Genomic DNA, 20,059 nt, shown 5'->3' with positions numbered 1-20,059 from the left:
TAGACTATAATGAAAATATGCATTTCCAATGTGTAATAGTCAAGCTTAAAAAAGACAAGTATACAGTACCAGTATAAAGCATTCTACCAGACTGAATCAATTTGTTCTTATTGGCCATTAGTATTTTCCTATACTTTAGTATTCTCCTGCGGTTTTCCTTTGAGACCTGCTTTACTTCATGATGGTCAGTAAATCAGCATTGCTTTATTTCTTATTGTTAAATAGAAAATGGATCAGAGTTAGTCTGATAACTGTGTGACCTAAATTTCTTGGTTTTATTCTTAATCATCATGCTATTCATTACAATGTTGTTCTTTTCTTTAAGTAATAAATTATTAAAGCATAGTGCAGAGTCTCAATTTCCAATAGACATAATTACATTTTCATAAATATTAATAGAAATGGTTTTAAATGTGAACTGTCCAAAAATGTGGAAGCTTTGTCGTGTATGTTACACACTAAGGTATGAAAGACATTGAAATGATATAACACAGACGTTGGAGAGAGTTGAATTGTGCAGTCTTTAGAGAATTTTGTGCTAAAGATGAAGAAGATGGATTTGAACTGAAAATCAGATTATTTTTAATGAAATGACAAATATTTAAACGATTGATGAATTGGGTGAGTTGGGGGAGTGTAGGTGCATATCTGAGGAATGATTCTGGCCATGTGTGTATATTAGCAATAATTAAATTTAAAGCAGTAGGTCCCTTTGGGAAATTGGTAGTGGTAGTGGTTTGTTTTTCCCTGAACTAGTTCTCAGATGACACAGAAGCCAAGTAAAGTTAGGCAACATTTCATTGTTGTTAGTGCCAAGATGCTCCAACTGAGATCAGAATATCATTGACTAGGCACTATACTAGGGCCTATACTATACCCCTATGGCATGGGTCCCAAAGGAGGCATGCGAGCTGATTTTCAGTGGCACTCACACTGCCTGGATCCTGGCCACCAGTCCGAGGGGCTCTGCATTTTAATTTAATTTTAAATGAAGTTTCTTAAACATTTAAAAAACATTTTTTACTTTACATACAACAATAGTTTAGTTATAGACTTATAGAAAGAGACCTTCTAAAAACGTTTAAAATGTATTACTGGTACACGGAACTTTAAATTAGAGTGAATAAATGAAGACTCGGCACACCACTTCTGAAAGGTTGCCGACCCCTGCACTATACTGATACACTGTAAAAGATGTATGCCTGGAATACTCCCTGCCCCAAAGAGTTTATAATCCAAATATACAACGCAGACAAAGGATGGGAAAAAGGAAGGATTATCATCTCCATTTTACAGTGGATGTCTGAGGCACAGATAGAGTAGATGACTTGCTAAAGGTCACATGGTCAGAATATGGTAGAGCTGTGAATTAAATCCTATCTTGGGGGTCTCAGTCCAGTGTCTTAACTACAATACCATCCTCTGTCTCCTTTCAGTCCCACAAAGTGCAAGGCAGGTGAAGCAATTCATCAAAGAAAGCTGATATGTAATCTAATAATATCTTGGTGATCTAAATGTTTATTACGAAGTAGTGCAGACCTTTTGGCCCTTCCACATTTTTGTTTCTAATCCAGTTTAACATGCTTTGGTGGGTAACATAAACAGAAACTTGTATTCTAAGAGAATAGAGTCAATGACAAGACCTGTATTTTCCTGGAAATCTTTACATCCTGTGGCATACAAGAGCACGCTTTGTGTGCGTGACAGTCATCTGTAAGCAGCTTTGGAAATTTCTGATTGAAGAGGAGTGAAACAGTGAACCTGGTCACTTTTTCTACTCACTGCTGAATCAAGCAAGACCAGATCAGAAAAACAGCACTTGTCCAGTTGAAGAAGCCTGGCATGAAATGAATGTGCATGGACAATGGGTTTTGGTAGTCTGTTGAGAGGATGGACCTGCACTTCTTCCAGCCATCTTTCCTATTGCCCTTGACACTTGACATCCACTTGCCACCCACCTAAACCTCTGCTGACTAGTTTTTACCTGACCACAATATTCCTTAACCATCCTCACTTCCCACACCCACCACAGCCATAGTCTTGTTCCCCAGCCAGCCCCTTTCCATCCGCCATGCTCTGGACTGGCATTTCAGACTTCATCGCACAGTGACACCTTCTCTCCTCCTCCTGCCCCCGACAACAAAAATTACTACACAACCCCACAAGAGGGGGCGGAAGCCAGTGCTAAAGCCCCAGCCCTGCCTGAGCCCCACCATCCCAAACAGGGAAGCCAAAACCCCAGGGCTTTAGTCCCAGGTGCAGGGGCCTGTAACGTGAGCCCCGCCACTCTGGGCTGAAGCCCTTGGGCTTTGGCCCCAGGCTGTGGGGCTCTTACTTTGGCCCCGGGCCACAGCAAGTTTAATGCCAGCCCTGGGGACGCCATTAAAACGGGGTCGCGACCCACAGTTTGAGAACTACTGCTTTAGCCCTCTAAGTTGTCTCCTGGTATCTCTGACTCTTTTTCAGATTATAACTCTCGCAGAGCGCAAAACTTATCCAGATGAGCAGCATCTATTTAGTGTGTGAATTTATAGACCAAAATTCCCCACAGGGGATTGTAAAACCACACAATGTCCTAATTTTATGTTTTGGATTTTTTTCCCATCCTACTTGGGTCAAAAGTGAGCAAAAGATTCCAAGTAATTGTCAACATGCTTCTGTATAAAAAACTTGTAATCATGTAACTGAAAGATTTACGAAATTGTTGTGGGATTACAAAAAACCCTTGTTGTCTGAATCCAGTTTATCCAGAATTTGTGTATACCCCACCTTGTATAGAAACAAATTTTGTTTGTACTAAGCATTTTAAATATCTCCTGAAAAACTCTGATGATCAGCTTTACATGCATTGTAGAAAAGGGACATGTGAAGGAGTTTTTGAGGATGACCAACTGGTGACTTTTTTGGTTTAGACAAAAAGGTCTTATTGTGGAACTTTCTGATGAAATTTTGGCCTCAAGTCAAAACAAGGCAAGCACACTTACCTGCAGTGCTGAAATTAAAGTTTTAGGTGGCTTGTATTTGCAGATGTTTACCCTGATGTGGTATATCTGTTGGGCATGCAGTAGTTTAGTTTTAGCCATGGCATGTATCTTTACACATTTGGGAGAATTATGAATGAATAGTCTGTTGGGCAGTGTGGAAACAAGACAGCTATTATCTAACGCTAAGTAATTAGATGTACAGTTTCAACAGGAGCTGTTTTACAAATGAGGAAAAGTTGTCAATCAAAATGCTAATGACCTAAAAAGTGACAAATGTACTAGATGATGCATTACAGTTTTTTAATATTTTTTCTCACAAGTGCTAGCTTTTCCAGAAAAAAAGAGAGAATGGGGACATTTTATGTAGCGCTGGGGGAAATTGAGTCAAATAGCCTCAGCCCCCGTTTTGTTGAGTAAGAGAGATGATGTGACTACAAGTGACGGAGCTAAAAATTTCTGAGTTCTAAAGACTGCTCTTACTTTCTCTCATATCATGGCAAGTTATTTAACCTTTCTGCCTCAGTTTTCCCAATATAAAATTAGGATAATACTTAGATGCCTCACAGGAGTGTTGAGGATTGAGTTACTGGTTTTAAAGTATCCTGAAGGAAAATCAATATTTCAATGCTGAATAGAGCTGGACAGAAAATAGTGGGAGGGAGTGGGAAATTTGTGTCATTTTCCTGTTTGTTTCTAGTTGGAAATTCATCTTGATATATGCTATCTGACCAGCCTAAGTGTCTGCTATTTTTAATTGGAATACAAACAAAACTAAAGGGCCAAATTTAGATTTTGAGTAACTAGGTATCTGTCCTATTCACCTCAATGGTAGTTGGGCCCACTTATTCTAAGGCTAAATTTGTCCCAAAGAATTTTTAAGATATAATTGAATTCATTTTTTTTCCTTTTCTGAATACACTTGCAACATTTAGTATTAAGAACTCATTGTCTCTGGAGCCAGTGAATCAGGAAGACAAAACAAAGAAGAGACAAGTTTGTTTGTTAGGCAACATTCTCTATACTTACAAAATTATATATAAATAAAGTGCAGTCTTTAAACACTTCAAACAGTTGTGTAGTCTCTGTTCATAAATTTCATAATTCATAGTATTAGAGTAGTTAACCCACTGATACCAGAAATTTAAATAGCTATTACAGAAGCAACAATAGTTAATCTAGTTGTGATCATGAATTTTTAATAACAGGGCAGATATTTCATACTGTTTTTTACCAGTACGAGTTGTACTGCTTGTCACAATCTGTATTCTTCTTTTATTGCATTAGCAAAGAACATTGTGAACTTGACTGAGGAAATTAAATTTTAAAAGAGCTACATTAATGGCCTGACTTAAACCTACTAAAATAAGGAAATTCAGAGTTAAGGACAAAAAGCTCCTTTCTCAGAAGAACTTAAGATCGAGGCATTATTTTCTTCCAGCCTTAATTCAATCTGTTGTGCCCAAATGCTACAGCTCATATGGCATCTGAGTACCTCTTGCAGTGTTTTGGAGTACCAGGGACAGAGGTCTGTAGGGCCAAATTTTGCTTAATTTTGTGGGCTTATGTAAAGCCCATAGTTTTTTGTATCTCATTCTCCTGCACATTCTAGTTAGTTTAATGGTCTTTTCATATTAACATTGTCATTTTGACAAGGAAATGGAACCATGATTAAGATCAGTTTGCATCAGGGCTTAGCTACCTGCTTTGATTAGCAAATATATAGGTACAGAGGTCATCATAATGTACACGTTTCATATACCAACAGGCATGCAGATATGTTGGAGCCTAGATAATTTATATGGCAGTTACTATTTTAATGTACCCTGAAAAGATTTGAATATTATTTCAGTTTATTTGGGATCTCTTCAGCTGGTATATGCAGTTAAATGTCTAGAGAGCAAGAATAGGATTCAAGTGGCTACAGTAGGGTTCAGATAGGTTGCTGCATGTAAAAATGAAATATGGGCTGAGGGTCTGTCTAGAAAAAAATGTCATTTTGCTCACTTCAGTTTCCAAGAGATTTAGAGCAGCTAGGAAGTATTACATGTTTAGTTTTAGTGATCCTGGAACAAAAATGCAGACAGCAATGAAACTTAGTCAATGTTTAGCTCAAGGAGCAGGGCAAAAGGAGATGGGGGTGGATCACTTCAGTCAGAGTTAGAAAAGTTCTTCTGTATTGCACAATATATCCCTCTGCAATGGCAAGCTGGATATACACCATAGTCTTTCAAGAGACTGTATCAGATATTAACTTGGTGTTACCCTTGATTTTAATTCAGCGGAACCATGAACGTTCTAATCCCAAGGGGGTAGAGAATGGGGCAAAGACATGTTTCATTAAATGAAAGAATGTGAGCTGATTTTCTTTTTTAAGTGAAGTGCACAAATGAAAATGGCACCATCTTCGCAAGCATATTTATTTGATGAAATCAGGATTAACGTAGACACTGATACTGGCTGTAATACCAGAGTAGTGTTTTCAGAAGGGCAGACGTTAATTTACTTTTTATTTTTTGCAATATGCTACGCATCAGCTTTCTTTCCATTTTAAATGGAACACAAGTTGTCTTGTACCATCTATTTTTATAAAAATAGGCAACCTATGAAAATCTTCAATAAATGTTTTTAAAATAAACTTTTATTTACTATGGCAGGAGCAAAGAAAACTGTACTTGTGTGAGTTCCTCTGACTCTAGTATTCTAATGTATTCATACAATACAGGATCTTATATTCCTTAACTATGCTGTTTTTGCAGTTCGATTCCCAATGCCATAAAACAAGAAGTGTTTAGTGACCCATCAGTCTCACATTCTGTGTAATGAAATAGATTTTTCTGATCTTGTCATATAATATTCTAGATTCTTTATTTTATTGTTGCCCAAAAGCCTATATTGGCAGGAACAGAGGATATGCTGGGGTGCTGACAGCTTCATCTCATGCATTTGAGTGTGTGGACGCACTTTTCTTGCACTTTGTTTGAAGCCAACCTGTTCCTCCTTTATAGAAGAATTCTGCAAGATGTGTGTGTGTGACTTTGCTCAGTTACCTTTTTATATTCACACCACTTGCTCAGTCATTTTACATGTGTTACACCCAGAGATCAGAGTGAGACCTGATGTTTCTGCAGTTAGGGCACAATGTAAGACTTTTTGTGCAAGTCTTCCCACATTAACTATAGTGGTAGAAGGAGGCTTTGATGTTTCTCATTGAAGACAGCCAAGAAAAGTGATTTAATTCAGGAAAGTAACATGAGATGCAAGAGAGTTTCAAAATGGGGATAGAACAGATGCTAATATCGTGTGTATGCCTTCTAGTTATTACAGTGTTGGACGCTTTAGAAATGGGCATATTAATAAAACAGCTTCCCCACATCCATGTCTACAGTCAATGGTACGATAAAATGTATTCATAGGCGGTGGAGCTCCTCTTCCCTGTTACATAACTCCCAGCTATGTTGAAATCTTTTCTGATCTCATTTTGAAAATGCAAATATGTGCACAGGGTTTCATAAATGAATGGTGTTTTACACAAAACACTGAGGAAGTCAGGCTCTGATAAGCCTGACTGAATTGGCACACCTGGAGTTACTGTGCTTCATTTGTTGTCTCTGTAAAATCAAATTGTTCTTGTTCCTGGTAAAATGACATAAAATTTTGTAGTTCAGTGCCAAAAATTACAACATTAGCAGTAAGACATCTTTGTATTAAAATCTGTGTTAAATCATTCTTGAACTGCATGAAGAAAAGAACACATGTTGCTCCATATTTCTCTTTGAGATTACAGAAAGTTAAATAGGTTGCTATCCCTGGGCCAAACATGGCTTTCATAGCCGTCTGCTGGTGATTCTGATATAGTGTTAAAATGTAAAAAGGGGGACTGAAGGAGATCCTATGCACAGTTAATTGACTCAGAGAGAGGTTTTTCCTTTTAATGGAGTCCCTCTGAATTCATACTGGTGCAACTGAGATTAGAATCTTATACATACTTGCAAGAATGAGGAAGTGGAACTTGTCAAGGTCTGGGAGCCAAAGTGATTGGTAGGACCAGAGGAGGAGACTGGTTAAAAATCAAGTCATAGTTCAAGTATAAAGTTTATATTGGCCAGTTTTGGCCTGTTACAGAGAGCCTGTCAAAGCTGCAAATGGGAGTTAGGTGCCAAATCCAATTGACTTTTCATGGTAGTGAGGCATCTTGACTGCCCCTTTTCCTTTTTGAAAATCTGCCCTTCAAGGATTTTTTTCAACATTGGGTTTGTATATGTTTAGCAGGTCATCCATAAGTACATCAGATAGGATAAAAATAATGTATATAGTGTATAGAGTAGAAGATAACTAATTAACTGCTTTCTCACTATAAATGAAATGGAGCTGCTGGTGAGGCAAACTCTCCAACTGAAAATAGTCTTACATTAAGCCTTACATTTCTATGTACTTTAGGTTTCCCACTTTTAATGAGGGTGCTGGGATGGTTAGCTTATTAACATTTGTAAGTTGATTTGGGAATCTCAGACAGAAGATGGGAGGCTAGTACAAAAATATTACTTTTGTTAATCTTTTTGCAAACTGTCCTAGTCAAACCCATTATATTGACATACCTGTGTGGGTTTTTTCCTTTTATTTGGATTTTCTCAAGTGGTTGAATTACACAGCAGAAATTAAATTGTGTAGTCATTTTGTGTGTTACAGTACATGCAGTCCTTCTTAATTAACAGGTGCTGGAAAGCTTTAAAATCATGGATTATAGTCTGCTGCTGGGGATCAATGTATTGGACAGTATCACAAAAGAGAAGGATGGGGAGAGTTCCCAGAATGCATCTGATGCCAAACGTCATGGAGGACAGAAAGTTCTCTATTCTACAGCCATGGAATCCATACAAGGTCCTGGAAAGTCTGGGGAATCTGTCATCACAGAAGCTACAAATACGTAAGTCCCCAAAATCTCTTGTTAAAAATTGACTGGGAATTTCTAAATTTTATTTCTGCAAACTGTTCTATGTTGTATTAAATCTAACTCTGGCTAGCTTCCCATCCTTGAAGGCATTACATAGGAGTGATTTGAAGGATTAAGCTAAATACTTTGTAAAAAGTGTTCAAGACTTGCATACCAAGGTTCACTGGAGACCAGAAAATTAAAATTTTGATTAGTTCATCTTCCTTAAATACATAATGGCATTTGCAGTTATAATTCAGAACAATTTATCGGCACGTGGTGAACTCACTTATATATAATGAAAATCATTACAAGACCTCCACACACAATCTCTGTTTAACTGTAAACAGTGTCATGCGCTGTGAGCAAAAGTTATTATTGATTACATTGATATTTGTGTAGAGCCTGTCATCCCAAAGAAACGTACTCACTACATACACAAGAATTGCTTCACCAACTGTTGAAATGCAGCCACCGCTGAGGTGGAACAAGACATATTTTAACAGCTTACAGAAATAAAAATTTTATTAAAGGAAATGTTTGAAATGAAATATACACAGGTTGAGGGGGAAGGTACTGTACATCTGGGGTCACGCTTGGGTTATGGGGGGTTACAGATATCGTTTGCAAGGATGAAAAGATACATACATATCGCATAACTAGCATAGACCCAGATTGGGGTGCAAGGGTTTTTAAAGTGTCAGTGGATAAGTGGGCTCGGGTTTGCCACCCATGGAATGAACGAGTCCAAGTCAGTATTGGTGGAGCGGATAGATACATGGGTGGGGTGCGTCCCTTGATCCCTCAGGGAAGGAAGTGGGTTATTTCACTGGTCGGCTGTCTCAATTACTCAGTGTGGTATTGGCAGCGTCCGGTGATGTGTTCAATATAAATGTCTCTGGACCACCTGATGGTGTCGGATGCCATGAGCTGTCTCATGAGCTGGGCATAATGTTGACCGACCCCACATGCTCTCAGAACCGGCTCATTGCTGGGATCCCATGAGCCCAGGGCTCCCACGATCAGGGCTTGTATCTGAACTTCGTAGTCCTGGGCTCTCAGGGTCTCAGCCAGTGAGGCATACTTCGACTCCTTCCATGCTCGGGCCTCGTGGAAGGCAGGGGACCGGTTTTCAAAAGGCACCGTGACATCTACTAGGAGGACCTTCTTCTTTTCTGCGTCCTTCACGACGATGTCGGGTCACAGTTGGCTGTCTGTCCCGGGGATGGCGGAGTCGACGATGATCTTCCCCAGGGACAGTGGGATGGCTTTCACTAGTCGGTTCTGGATGGTATTGTGGCAGTGCTGCCAGGCTCTGGAGTGCTGCTTGCATCCACACAGGACGTGCGGCAGGATCTCGTTCACGTAACCGCACTTCCTGCGGCGCTTGTCCTGGCTGCCATGGCGGATGGCTCCATTGAGGGGAACGCAGATGAGTCGGGCCCTGTGGATGAACCGCCAGTCTGCGAACCTGGTGAAGCTGCCCCCGAGGAGGAAGTGGTTACTGGCGTCCCACTTGCTGGACACCTCCAACACCTTGCCCTGGTTCGGCTTCCGCTTGAGGTTCTCGGCATAGTGGTAGCGAATGGCGTCTTTCAGGGACCTTTCTAGCATGGCTCTAGCGGTCGGGGTGATGATGGTGTGGTCCGGGGTCTTTACACGTGACACCAGTATTCCCAGCTCCTGGCATTCCTCGCTCCACTTCCAGCAGCAGCCAATCCTCTTACCCAGGTGTCTTGAGGCGTTGAGGGCGCGGGACCAGAGAGAGGCTAGGTCTCTCCCCTCTCTCCTGAACTCAGTTTCCAGGGAACCGCTGAGGTAAGTGGCAACGTCCCACTCGGAGGGGGTCCTGGTGATGCGTTTCCTGACCACACCCTGTACAGACTCCTGTGCGATGCTCCTCACTGTTGGATCCGGGCACGTCAGGAGGTGAAAGGCATGGGTCATCACCGCTACGTCGCACAGGTCACCCATCCGAGGTACGTTGGCACCGCCCTGTCTGTGAGAAATGTAGATGATGTCCATGCACGCCCTCTGGGGATGGTGGAGCCATTTCTTCACCAGCTGTCTGATGGTGCTGTTGGCCTTGTTCAGGGGCACCTTGGCCACGGCTGATCCCCTGAGGACAAAGGAGATGCAGGGGATCAGAATGGTGTTGAGGGCGTTGATCTTTTGCCAGGGGGTGAGCAGGGAGGAGTCGATTTGGGCCGCGTCTCGTAGGATCTCTGCGATGGTGTCTTTGGAGGTCTACCGGACATGGACTCCTGTGGGTGTGCCGAGGTGTTGGTATCTCTCTCCCTCTTCAAGGGAGATCATGGACTTGCCCTGGATAAGGAACTGCGAAGGCTGGACCAGCGCCCTGGTGCCACTGTCAACGTGGAGGGAGGCGCATTTTTTGGGGTTGAAACGCAGGCCCATCCTCTTGGCGGCTTGGCTGGTGACATCGAGCATTTGCTGGAGGCTTTCCGAGCTGTCGGCGGCCAGGGCCAGATCGTCCGCGTAGGCCAGAATGCTGATTTTCTTGCCATGCAGGTCGAAGCCAGTCGGGCCGTTGGAGATGGCTCAGATGAGCGTTTCCATGGCCAGGTTGAAAATGATGGGACTGAGGGGGCATCCTTGTTTCACGCCACGGCGAATGGGGTGGCGTCCGTCTCTCCGTCCGTGGCATGGATGGTGGTGGTGCAGTCCTTGTAGAGGTCCTGGAGGATCTGGATGAAGGTAGCCAGCATCCCGAACTCTCCAGGGTGGCGAAGAGTGGGTGGTGGGACATGGACCCGAATGTTGAGCCATGCTACGAAGCACTGCCTCTTGGACCTCTGGGCTCCTGGATGGCCGTCTGAAGGAGGAAGTTTATGCTCATAGCATCCCTCAGAGGACATGAAGCCATTCTGGACTGAACTGACAGTGCCCCACAAACTGACCACTCCGTGATCCTGCCGCGACGGTAGCTAGCGTACAGCTTGTAGATGGTGGAGCAGAGGGAGATGGGCCTCCAGTTGCCGGGGTCGTCTCGGTCCCCTTTTTTGTGAATGAGGACTTTTTCCAGGAGTGAGGAACGCGATGGAACTGCTTGCATTTGGTGAAGATGGAAGCAAGCACCAAGCAGCCGGGGTCTCGCTTCCTCAGTAGGTGGTAGCGGATGCCATCTTTTCCAGGGGCGGTGTTTTGGTCCTTGTCAGACTCGCCTGCACCTCCTGGGGGAAGAAATCTCACTCCAGATCTTCAGTGAGGTCGATCTGGGGTAGCAGAAGAAGGCACTCCAGGCGTCGCAAGTCGGTCTGAGCCTCGTTATCGAACACGTCCTTGAAGTAGGAGTGGAGTCTCTTGGGCTGGATGGCACAATATGAGGAGGTCCTGTCAAGGATCTCCCTCATGGCTTTCAGCCGATTCATCCTGTATTGTTTCTGTATATGGGAAGCAGCCGCCGGATCATAGAAGCGGCCGATGTGCCCTCTCCTGCCTTCTCTGGCGGTGTTGTTAGACACCAGTGCGGGGAATCTGCGCGTGGCCTGTGAGGCTCTCCTGGGTTCCCTCCTTCTGGGAGCAATTTCCGCAGAGAGTTCTGTAGTCAGTCTGTCCATCAGGCTGTTGAAGGTCTCGAAGTCCTTGGCCTTTGCCAGTTCTCCCACCAATGCAGATTGCCATCGTGTGGCAACCCTCGCTCGTGGACGTCGTTCCTCCTGCTGCGGTGTCTCCACGGGTTCAGGTGCTGGTCTACTTGTTCCTCGACCTAGGGAGCAGTGTTCAGGTGGGTCCTGAGGCGGGGGTCCTGATGTAGTGGGGGGGGCCGCTCTCGGTGTCTCCGAGCCAGCGCTGGATCTTCCGAGAGAAAGTGGGGTTCTGGAAGCACCGGTGCTGGGCTTTGTAGGGGCGTGGCTCTGTTTGGAAGCACTGGGGATGGTTCGAGGTATCTGAGTGAGGGGTCCTCGGTGGGGCATGGGCTTTTTGGCAGTTGGAGGCTCGTTGGGTAACCTTGGAGGGGGTATTGGGTCTCCTGGGGGCGGGATCTGGCCATGGGAACCAGGGGCTGCGGGAGGCTCCACCATTGGCTGGGTCTCGCCGTGTGGCCTGGGGTGCGGTGTTAGTTGCTCCTATGGCAGGGTGACATGAGGTTGCCTGTGGGGAAGCACTGCACCGTCTCATGGTTGTATCACACTGGATGTTTTGTATAAAGTCGCTGAGACGTCTGGTGAGGTGGTTGACCTGGGAGGTGGCAGTGATCCACTTCACAGCAAGGTCCAGCATGAGGATTCTGGAGATGGGGCTGGTCCTTTTGGTGGCATCATCGATCCTTGAGGTGGGGGTTGTGCTTTCCTCGATTAGCAGTTGGTTCCCCTTGCCTGCTGTGATGGTGGGGATGCTGGTTGGGGTGCTGAAGCCAGACTATCGGTGGGTGTCGGGGTTGGAGTCCGCAGGACATCAGCAGGGTTCACCTTCGTGATCATGAGGGGTCCCTTGCATGTGGCGTGATAGGACTTGCATTTCTTTTGGGTCTCGAAGGGTGCATTGCAGCAGCTACACCGGAAAGCAGTCCATTTGTTGTAGGTCTTGCAAATTGCTTGCTGAGGGCCCCGAGGGTCTGGACTCCATGGACGGGGAGGCAGAAGGGGCAGAGGAGGAGGCCTGTAGAGAGTGGGTACTGGAGGTAGATGTGGTCGTTGTCCCCTGCCTCACCCTCTGTGGGGTGGACCCCTGTTGTGCCTGCAGACTCACCAGGTGATTCCTCTGGTTCTGGTGGAGAAACTTGAGGAGGTGAAATCACTCCTGGGGGTGTGCTGGACTCACTGGCCATGATGTCTCTTTGCCCGGAAGGACAGCACGTGGCATTGAGATCCAGGGCTCTGGAGTCCATTTCCCTTCGAGCGGCCCTCCTCCAGACAGGCGAGTGGTAAGAAGTTTCAGAGTCTCCGGTTGAGGAGGTTGTTCCTTCTGGAACAGCGGAGCAGCGCTCAGCATCCTGGTCCCGGGTCTTCTGGGGAGCTCCTCCGGCGGCATCCTTCCCGGTGGAGTGGTGCTCAGCATCCTGATCCTGGGTCGTTTGGGGGGCTCCTCCGGTGGCATTCTTCCCGGAGGGGCGGCAATCAGCCTCCTGGTCCTTGGTCATGTCGGGGGCTTCTCTGGTGGCATCCTTCCCGGCGGGGCGGTGCTCAGGATCCTGGTTCTGAGTCATCTGGGGGGCTTCTCCGGCAGCATCCTTCCTGGAGGGGTGGTGATCAGCCTCTTGGTCCTCGGTCATCTGGGGGGCTCCTCTTGCGGCATCCTTCCCAGTGGGGCGGCAATCAGTATCCCGGTCCTCGGTCGTTGTGGTGGCTCCTCCGGCGGAGTCCTTCCCGGTAGGGCTGTGATCAGCATCCCAGTCCTCAGTTGTTGAGGGGACTTTTCTGGCGGCATCTCTCCTGGCAGGGCGGTGATCAGCATCCCGGTCTTTGGTCATCTGGGGGGGCTCCTCCAGCGGCATCCTTCCCGGCAAGGCGGCCATCAGCATCCTGGTCCTCAGTTGTTCAGGGCGCTCCTCCAGCAGCGTCCTTCCCAGTGGGGTGGTGATCAGCATCCTAGTCCTCAGTCTGTGGGGGGGCTCCTCCAGCAACATCCTTCTCAGCGGGGCGCCTATCAGCATCCTGGTCCTGGATCCTCGGGGGGGCTCCGCTGGTGGCATCCTTCTCAGCAAGGTATCCATCAGCATCCTGGTCCTGGATCCTTGGGGGGGCTCCGCTGGTGGCATCCTTCTCAGCAAGGTGTCCATCAGCATCCTGGTCCTAGATCTTCGGAGGGGCTCCTCCAGTGTCGTCTGTCTCTGGAGCAGCAGGGAGGTGTTCAGCATGCTGGACTTGGGAAGCAAGTGAGGGTCTTCTGAGCTCCTCCTCCTGAAGAGCTGTCGAGACGTTCTTGCTCCTGGATGTGAGGTCCCGAAGAGCTGGTCTTCTGCTGCTCAATCTTACTGTAGAGGTGCCCACCGGGGTTTTTTTTCTGCCAGCTCCTGATGTTTTCATCCTTGCTGGTGGTCCGGTTCTTTGGGCCAGGCTTCCGTTGGGTTTTCTGGAATGTGGAACACACAGGAACAGCAGCGGTCGATGAGGATGTAGCTGAAAGAGGAGAAGAGAGAAATTTCTTTCAAGGTTTCAGCAGTGCAGTGCATATGTAAATCAGCAGCATCTATATGCAAATCAGCTTCAGCAGAAGCATAGATCTGTAGGGCAGCATCAATTTTTTCAAAAATAGCTGCAGGAGATTCCATCTTCAGGACAATGGTTTGCAGATGTCCATTTGAAGGAATTAAACTGATAAGAACAGGAAACTACACTTTGATCTTAGCTCCAATGGAGCCGAGAAGCTTAAAACATATTACTCCCTCTTCCTATCTAACTGAAACTGCCAGAGGAATTTTAGATAGGCAGATTGTAATTATACAGGCTGGAATTCAGCCAGGACACTGATGTTAAGAATCCCACACTTACAAATAGTGCCATGGAATTTTAATAAAGCAGAGGTGCTGATCACCATGGTGTTATCACATCCAAAAGATAATCATAGAATCATAGACTATTAGGGTTAGAAGGACCTCAGGAGGTCATCTAGTCCAACCCCTGCTCCAAGCAGGACCATCCCCAGATTTTTACCCAGTTCCCCTTAATGGCCCCCTCAGGGATTGAACTCACAACCTGGGTTTAGTAGGCCAATGCTCAAACCCCTGAGCTATCCCTCCCCCCTTCTGGCCCCCTCAGGGATTGAACTCACAACCCTGGGTTTAGTAGCCAATGCTCAAACCCCTGAGCTATCCCTCCCCCCTTCTATCCCCATAATATCTGACAACAGGCTGTGACATACAGAGATTTTAAGGTTGTGACAGATAAATTTACAGAAAGGGATGAAACATTTTCAACTATGGTTGTTCCAAGAATCAAGGGCTCCTCAAATTATTCTATCCTTGATGCATGTTCAGTGCTAATAAGAGAGGTGAGTCAGCATTCTTATTCTGTGTAATCAATCCTTGATATAATAGGACTTCATTTCACATTGAAAAGGGTTTACTGTCTGTTAACCAGGGAGTTTATGCAGGTAAATACTATTAAAGCTAATGAAGCCTGGTTTAAACTTACAACATATTAATGGGAGGATAATGCTGTTCTGTTCCTAGCTTTGCTGCTGGTGACCTTGGAGAAGTCACTTTACCTTCCAGGTGCCTCAGTTTCCCCATAGAAAGTGGGGATAATACTGACCTCCTTTTGTAAAGCACATTGAGATCTGCTGACAAAAAAGTGCTAAGCACACATTAAGCACAGAGTTGTCACCTATGTGGCTAGGACAATGCAGTGTTTGTGTAGACACTGCATTCCTTATACTGGCTGTTGTCTACCATGAAATTGACAAGAAAGCCAGGCACCTAGAGCCCAGGTGCCCCCAGAGCTGGGGCAGCTGGACCCCACTCCCGGTTGGGAACGTTGGCTGTCTTGTGACTTTCATGGCTTGGGAGCAAGAGTGAGATGCAAGGGCACCTGGACCCTGCTCCCCAGGGCAAAGAGGCCTGGGCTGCTTTCTCCCTCCACCTCACCCCCACCCCCCCCTGCTCCCGATGAGGCGGCAAGAAGCCCTGGGCAGCTTGTATTCAACAACTAGCCTTAATGTTGCTGGGGGGGGTTTTGTAGTAAATGCAGTTCACCTTCTAAATAGTGATATTAAAAAGTCTGTAAAATACAATATCTAATAAAATTATTTTGTTGCCATTAGAATGGGAGGCATTCCAGCTAAAAGCCATAAAGGAGAGAAGCTGCTTCTATTTATGGGTATTATTGATATCCTACAGTCTTACAGGTAAGTGGCAGTTTAGAATGAAAATATTTTGCTATATTTAAAGCCATTATCTTAATAAAGTATTCTGAGATTGCAAGATGAGGAAATTCCACAAAGTTTTTTTGATTTAATTGCTTAGGTTAATGAAGAAGCTAGAACATTCCTGGAAAGCACTTGTTTATGATGGGGTAAGTTGCTTTTTAAATTATTAGCATTTTTCATAAGAGTTCTTTTTCTTGCTTACGACAGCGAGCTGTTACGTTTATAATCCACCCATCACTGTAGTATCTAGGCAATTAGATGTGATTTTTTTCTGTATATTTTCCTTAGTGATTTTAGTTATGTGATTTCTGACATATATGTCCATCTTATTTTGCTGATTGTTTAATTTTTTTTAAATAAAAGATAAAAAGAAAAACAGACACACATGCAAAGGTGACCAGATCATCCTTATAACTACATTGTACCAGGTTACACAAAACTATCCTCACAGTACAACTAAAACGGAGATGAAGTAATCCATCCAAAACGCTAATTCAAAGTTAATTAACTACTCAAATTGTGCCCTGAATCAACATCAGCCCAGTTGCAAAGGATGTAATGCAGGGCAGAATTTGGCCCCGTGGTATTCAGTGCTTAAATGGGTGCTTAGATGCACTGCCATTTTAAGTGCCCATCAGTGCTTGATTAAAGCATTCAGATAAGGAATTTGGTCGTTTTAGGGCACCCATGTTTGAATATTGAGCCTTCAGTTGTTGAGATTTTTACCCAAAAAGGGAAATGATACATTTTTTAATATGAGCAAGACTTGGTAAAATATGAATAGAATAAATTATAAAGGGGTATTTTTAAATTATCTTGAATGCTTAAAATAATTAGACTGGTGTTTTATCAAGATTACAGTGAAACAAAATGGGTAGAAGAGGAGTATATAGTAATACAGTAGCCTCTGAGATGGCAAAATCCTAGATCTCTTTGCATGAATTCCCAAACAGGGCGTGATATAACTTACCCAAAACATGCCAGGTTTTTCTCTTACGCATTTCATTTTGAATTGTATATGAAGAGTGTAACTTTAAGGCCTTTTTTGTCTTTTTAGGACACTGTTTCAGTCCACAGACCAAGTTTTTATGCAGACAGGTTTTTAAAGTTCATGAGTTCGAGGGTTTTCAAAAAGTTCAAGGTAAGGGTTTGTCATTGTAAGCCCTCTGGATAACTTCATACTCTGTTCTTTTATAGTGTTTTACACTCTGGTAGAATAGCACCTTTTATTTAGGGATCTCCCAGCATTTTACAAACACTAAGAGCCCAAACCTTCTGATCATTGAAGTCAATAGGAGCTTTCCCTGTATCTTTGGAATTAGGACATTTCTGATTTATTTTAAATGATGTCAAGGGCATTTAGAGCTAATAGGTAACACTCTATCCTGCAGCCCTTGCTCACATGAGTAGTCCCATTGACTTGAATGTGTCTAGGTTACATAAATGAAGGTTGAAGGATTGGGCCCTAAATCTGACAAGTTTGGTAAGGATGGACCTTCTCTGATTCCTTTTCTATTGTGCTTTAGCAGAACAAAAATGGGGTTTGAGAATCTGGAAAGATGGAGATGTCTAAATTATTAAATTTTCTCCTCTTTGTGATTTAAAATCCCATTTGAATTTTTTTTCTTCATTTTGCCTTTCTTTTTATCATCTAATTCATTTCAAGATTAATGGGCATGTCACTATAAGATAGCTGGGAAGAAATGAGAAAGCACCACCAAAAAGATTACAAAAATAGTTCACTGAGGATACAAAGATCTGTGTAACCAGAAAGGGCCACCAGTACTGCAGGCAGCAATGAAACTCTCTGCTGAATTAAACTTAAAATGTTGCTGGAAGGTTTATTAACCGCATTTATCACCCTCATCCCTAGCCACTGAAATGGCACTGGATTCTCTGACTTAAAAGAGCAGGAGTATCTATAACATTCAAAAGTACAAGATGTGAGAGCCCATTCCTTTCTAACCAGACAAGAAGTGAAACTAGGAAGACCTAGAAAGTTAGAGTAGAACAAATAACTTTCCAGTAATTACCTTCCATTTGGGTGTGGGAAGCTGGATTTCAGCAAAGGTTTTGAGAAATAACTATCAGATATTTTGTTTCTTGATTCCAAATTGTGCTGCATAAAGAGAAGAACAAATTAATATTGCCATAGTCCCACAGCCCTGCCAGAATACAGCAGATCTTTTATCAAGAGAAACAAAAGAATTTGCAAATGTCCCAGAGGAAGAAAGTGATTTGTTTCCAAGTCTGCTGTACTCAGTTTCTTCCTTACCATTGCTCAAAATGAAACTGTCAAGCTGTGACAAGGTCCAATCCTAGAGCATGCCCCCTTGTGACACTGCCTGGTCCTGTAGGCTCCTCACCCTCAGTTCCCTCCTAGTTCTCCCAGTAACTGTTCACAGCCCAGAGTATTCAATGTAACCATCTCCTTCCTGGGGTTCAATTTATTGAGTCTTTATGAAGTGCAGTCTCCATTGGCCCATCAGGCCCAAATCCTTCCCACTTGAGGTTTTCCAATTTCATCCTCTTTCCCGGGCTTCAGGTTCTCAGTTTTCCCCTCCAGTTACCTGTGAGGCAGGGAGCTCAGTCAGTCACACTGCAAACCATGGCTTCTCTGGACAGTCTTTTCTACAGGGCCTCATCCAACCCTGGTCCCTGGAGTCTTAAATCTGAACCCTGGTTAAGGGATTCCTCAGCCCTCCTGCATTGGACTGGATACAGACCTCAAGCAGACTTCCTGGGCCTATTGGCGTTTGGGTTCCAACCCCGCTACACAGAACCTCTTTTATCTCCTGTAGTCAGCTACTGGCTGGGTTTTTATCCTGTTCAGGAAGTAGCTCCCTGATTACCATCTGGCTCTGGATTCTTCAGCTGTCTGTTGCTCCCTTAAACACCTATTCCTTAAAGAGGCAATGTCATGAAACAGGTTGGATGTTCCAATCCCCACTACTCCTTAAAGAGGACAGAAAATTTTTGCTGTCTGACCTCCATATATTCAAAATTGGTTAAATTAATATAGATTCTATTAAATCCTTAAGCCCTACATATACTGCTTGTTTGCTTCTTGCACTTCATTTAGCTAGACTGTGAAATTAAGCTGGTTCTTTTCATGTTTTTGTTTTTAAGTACTGAAGGGCTTTTGTAAAAAAAAAATCTTGAATATTTTCGAATGTAATTTCATGAAAACATTCTCTTGTTAGGTTTTTTAATACTCGTGTGTGTACATGTGATCAACATCTAAATTTGGAGCAGAGCTACATATAGTATTGAATTTATTTTTTTTAATTATTCACATCAAGAAGTGCTATATGCAAAAGAAAGCAACCAAGCCTATCAGTTAGATTTATAAATAGTTGATTTTTCTCTTTGCTGTCTTGCAACTCTGATGATATTTACTAATGTCCAAGTCTAACCCATGCTAATAAGAAGTTGAAAAGCATCTTTATAGAAGTGTGACAGGTTATACATGAGAAGACTGGACTGCTGGTTGGGGCTGGGATCAGGTCTACCTTCTTACACAACGCTTAGCACAGTAGGGCCCAATTTTGATCAGGGCAGGTGGTTGATACTATAATATAAGTAACCATTAGTAGTACATAAAGGGAAGAAGTAGTTATAAGGTGAAGCATAGAAGTTCTATACGTTACTCATTCCATAGACTATTGTATGACCACAAGCAAGTCACTTAGCCTTTTAACACCTCATTACAGTAGGGGGAAAAGTACTTCCTCAGCACACCCGGGGTCTTGGGCTGTTCAGTTGATTCTTGTTCATAAGTTCTTTGTAATACTTAGAATGAGCTGCAGAAATGCAGAGTAGTAGTTTGTTTTTATGGCATAATATGTTTAAAAGAATGCTAAGACAGCAATTTGAAGCCCTCAAAAGTCAGAAAATGCTTAAGTTAAGGTTGTGAGTGCAGTCTTATCTCTGCATTCTTGTGCATATACATTTATATTATAATCTTTAATTACATGATCAGATACTATTATTTACCTGGGGTCTATGGTTCATAAGGGGGCAGGTTGGACAGCAAATGGAATTAGCATCAGTCTTCCTTTCTTCTAGCGGTATTCTTGTCTAAATCTTTACTCATAGTGTGGTCTGAGAGGTTCAAGGAGCCAACATGGGCCATGTTATCAAAGAGGCCACACCATGCCTCTAGTTTTGAATGCAATTTTAATTCATTATCTTTTGAGCACTGAAAAAAAACAGAGCAAAATTAAAGGTCACTTTTGAAGATTTGGCCCTTGAAGTTTTTCACATTAACCTTAGGTATGATAGAGCTGAAAATGTCAGATACCTTTTAAAATTC

General features: G+C 43.7%; 1 protein-coding gene across 2 annotated transcripts in view; it reads left to right on the top strand.

Annotated features, from left to right (window-relative positions):
• PIP5K1B (phosphatidylinositol-4-phosphate 5-kinase type 1 beta) overlaps positions 1-20,059 on the top strand; it is a 123,225-nt gene that overhangs the window by 51,998 nt on the left and 51,168 nt on the right. Inside the window, exons 7-10 of one of the 2 annotated variants that reach the window (XM_030568059.1) lie at positions 7,697-7,908; positions 15,640-15,723; positions 15,842-15,890; positions 16,802-16,878. In XM_030568059.1, the coding sequence (XP_030423919.1) occupies positions 7,697-7,908; positions 15,640-15,723; positions 15,842-15,890; positions 16,802-16,878 (422 nt within the window). Of the gene's footprint in view, positions 1-7,696; positions 7,909-15,639; positions 15,724-15,841; positions 15,891-16,801; positions 16,886-20,059 lie in introns of both variants that reach the window. The other variant, XM_030568058.1, reaches the window with a different exon arrangement.

The sequence above is a fragment of the Gopherus evgoodei genome, chromosome 6 (assembly GCF_007399415.2).
Source record: "Gopherus evgoodei ecotype Sinaloan lineage chromosome 6, rGopEvg1_v1.p, whole genome shotgun sequence".
Lineage (NCBI taxonomy): Eukaryota > Metazoa > Chordata > Testudines > Testudinidae > Gopherus > Gopherus evgoodei.
The sequence above is the reverse complement of the archived record's forward strand: the minus strand, read 5'-3'. Positions and strand labels throughout refer to the sequence as shown.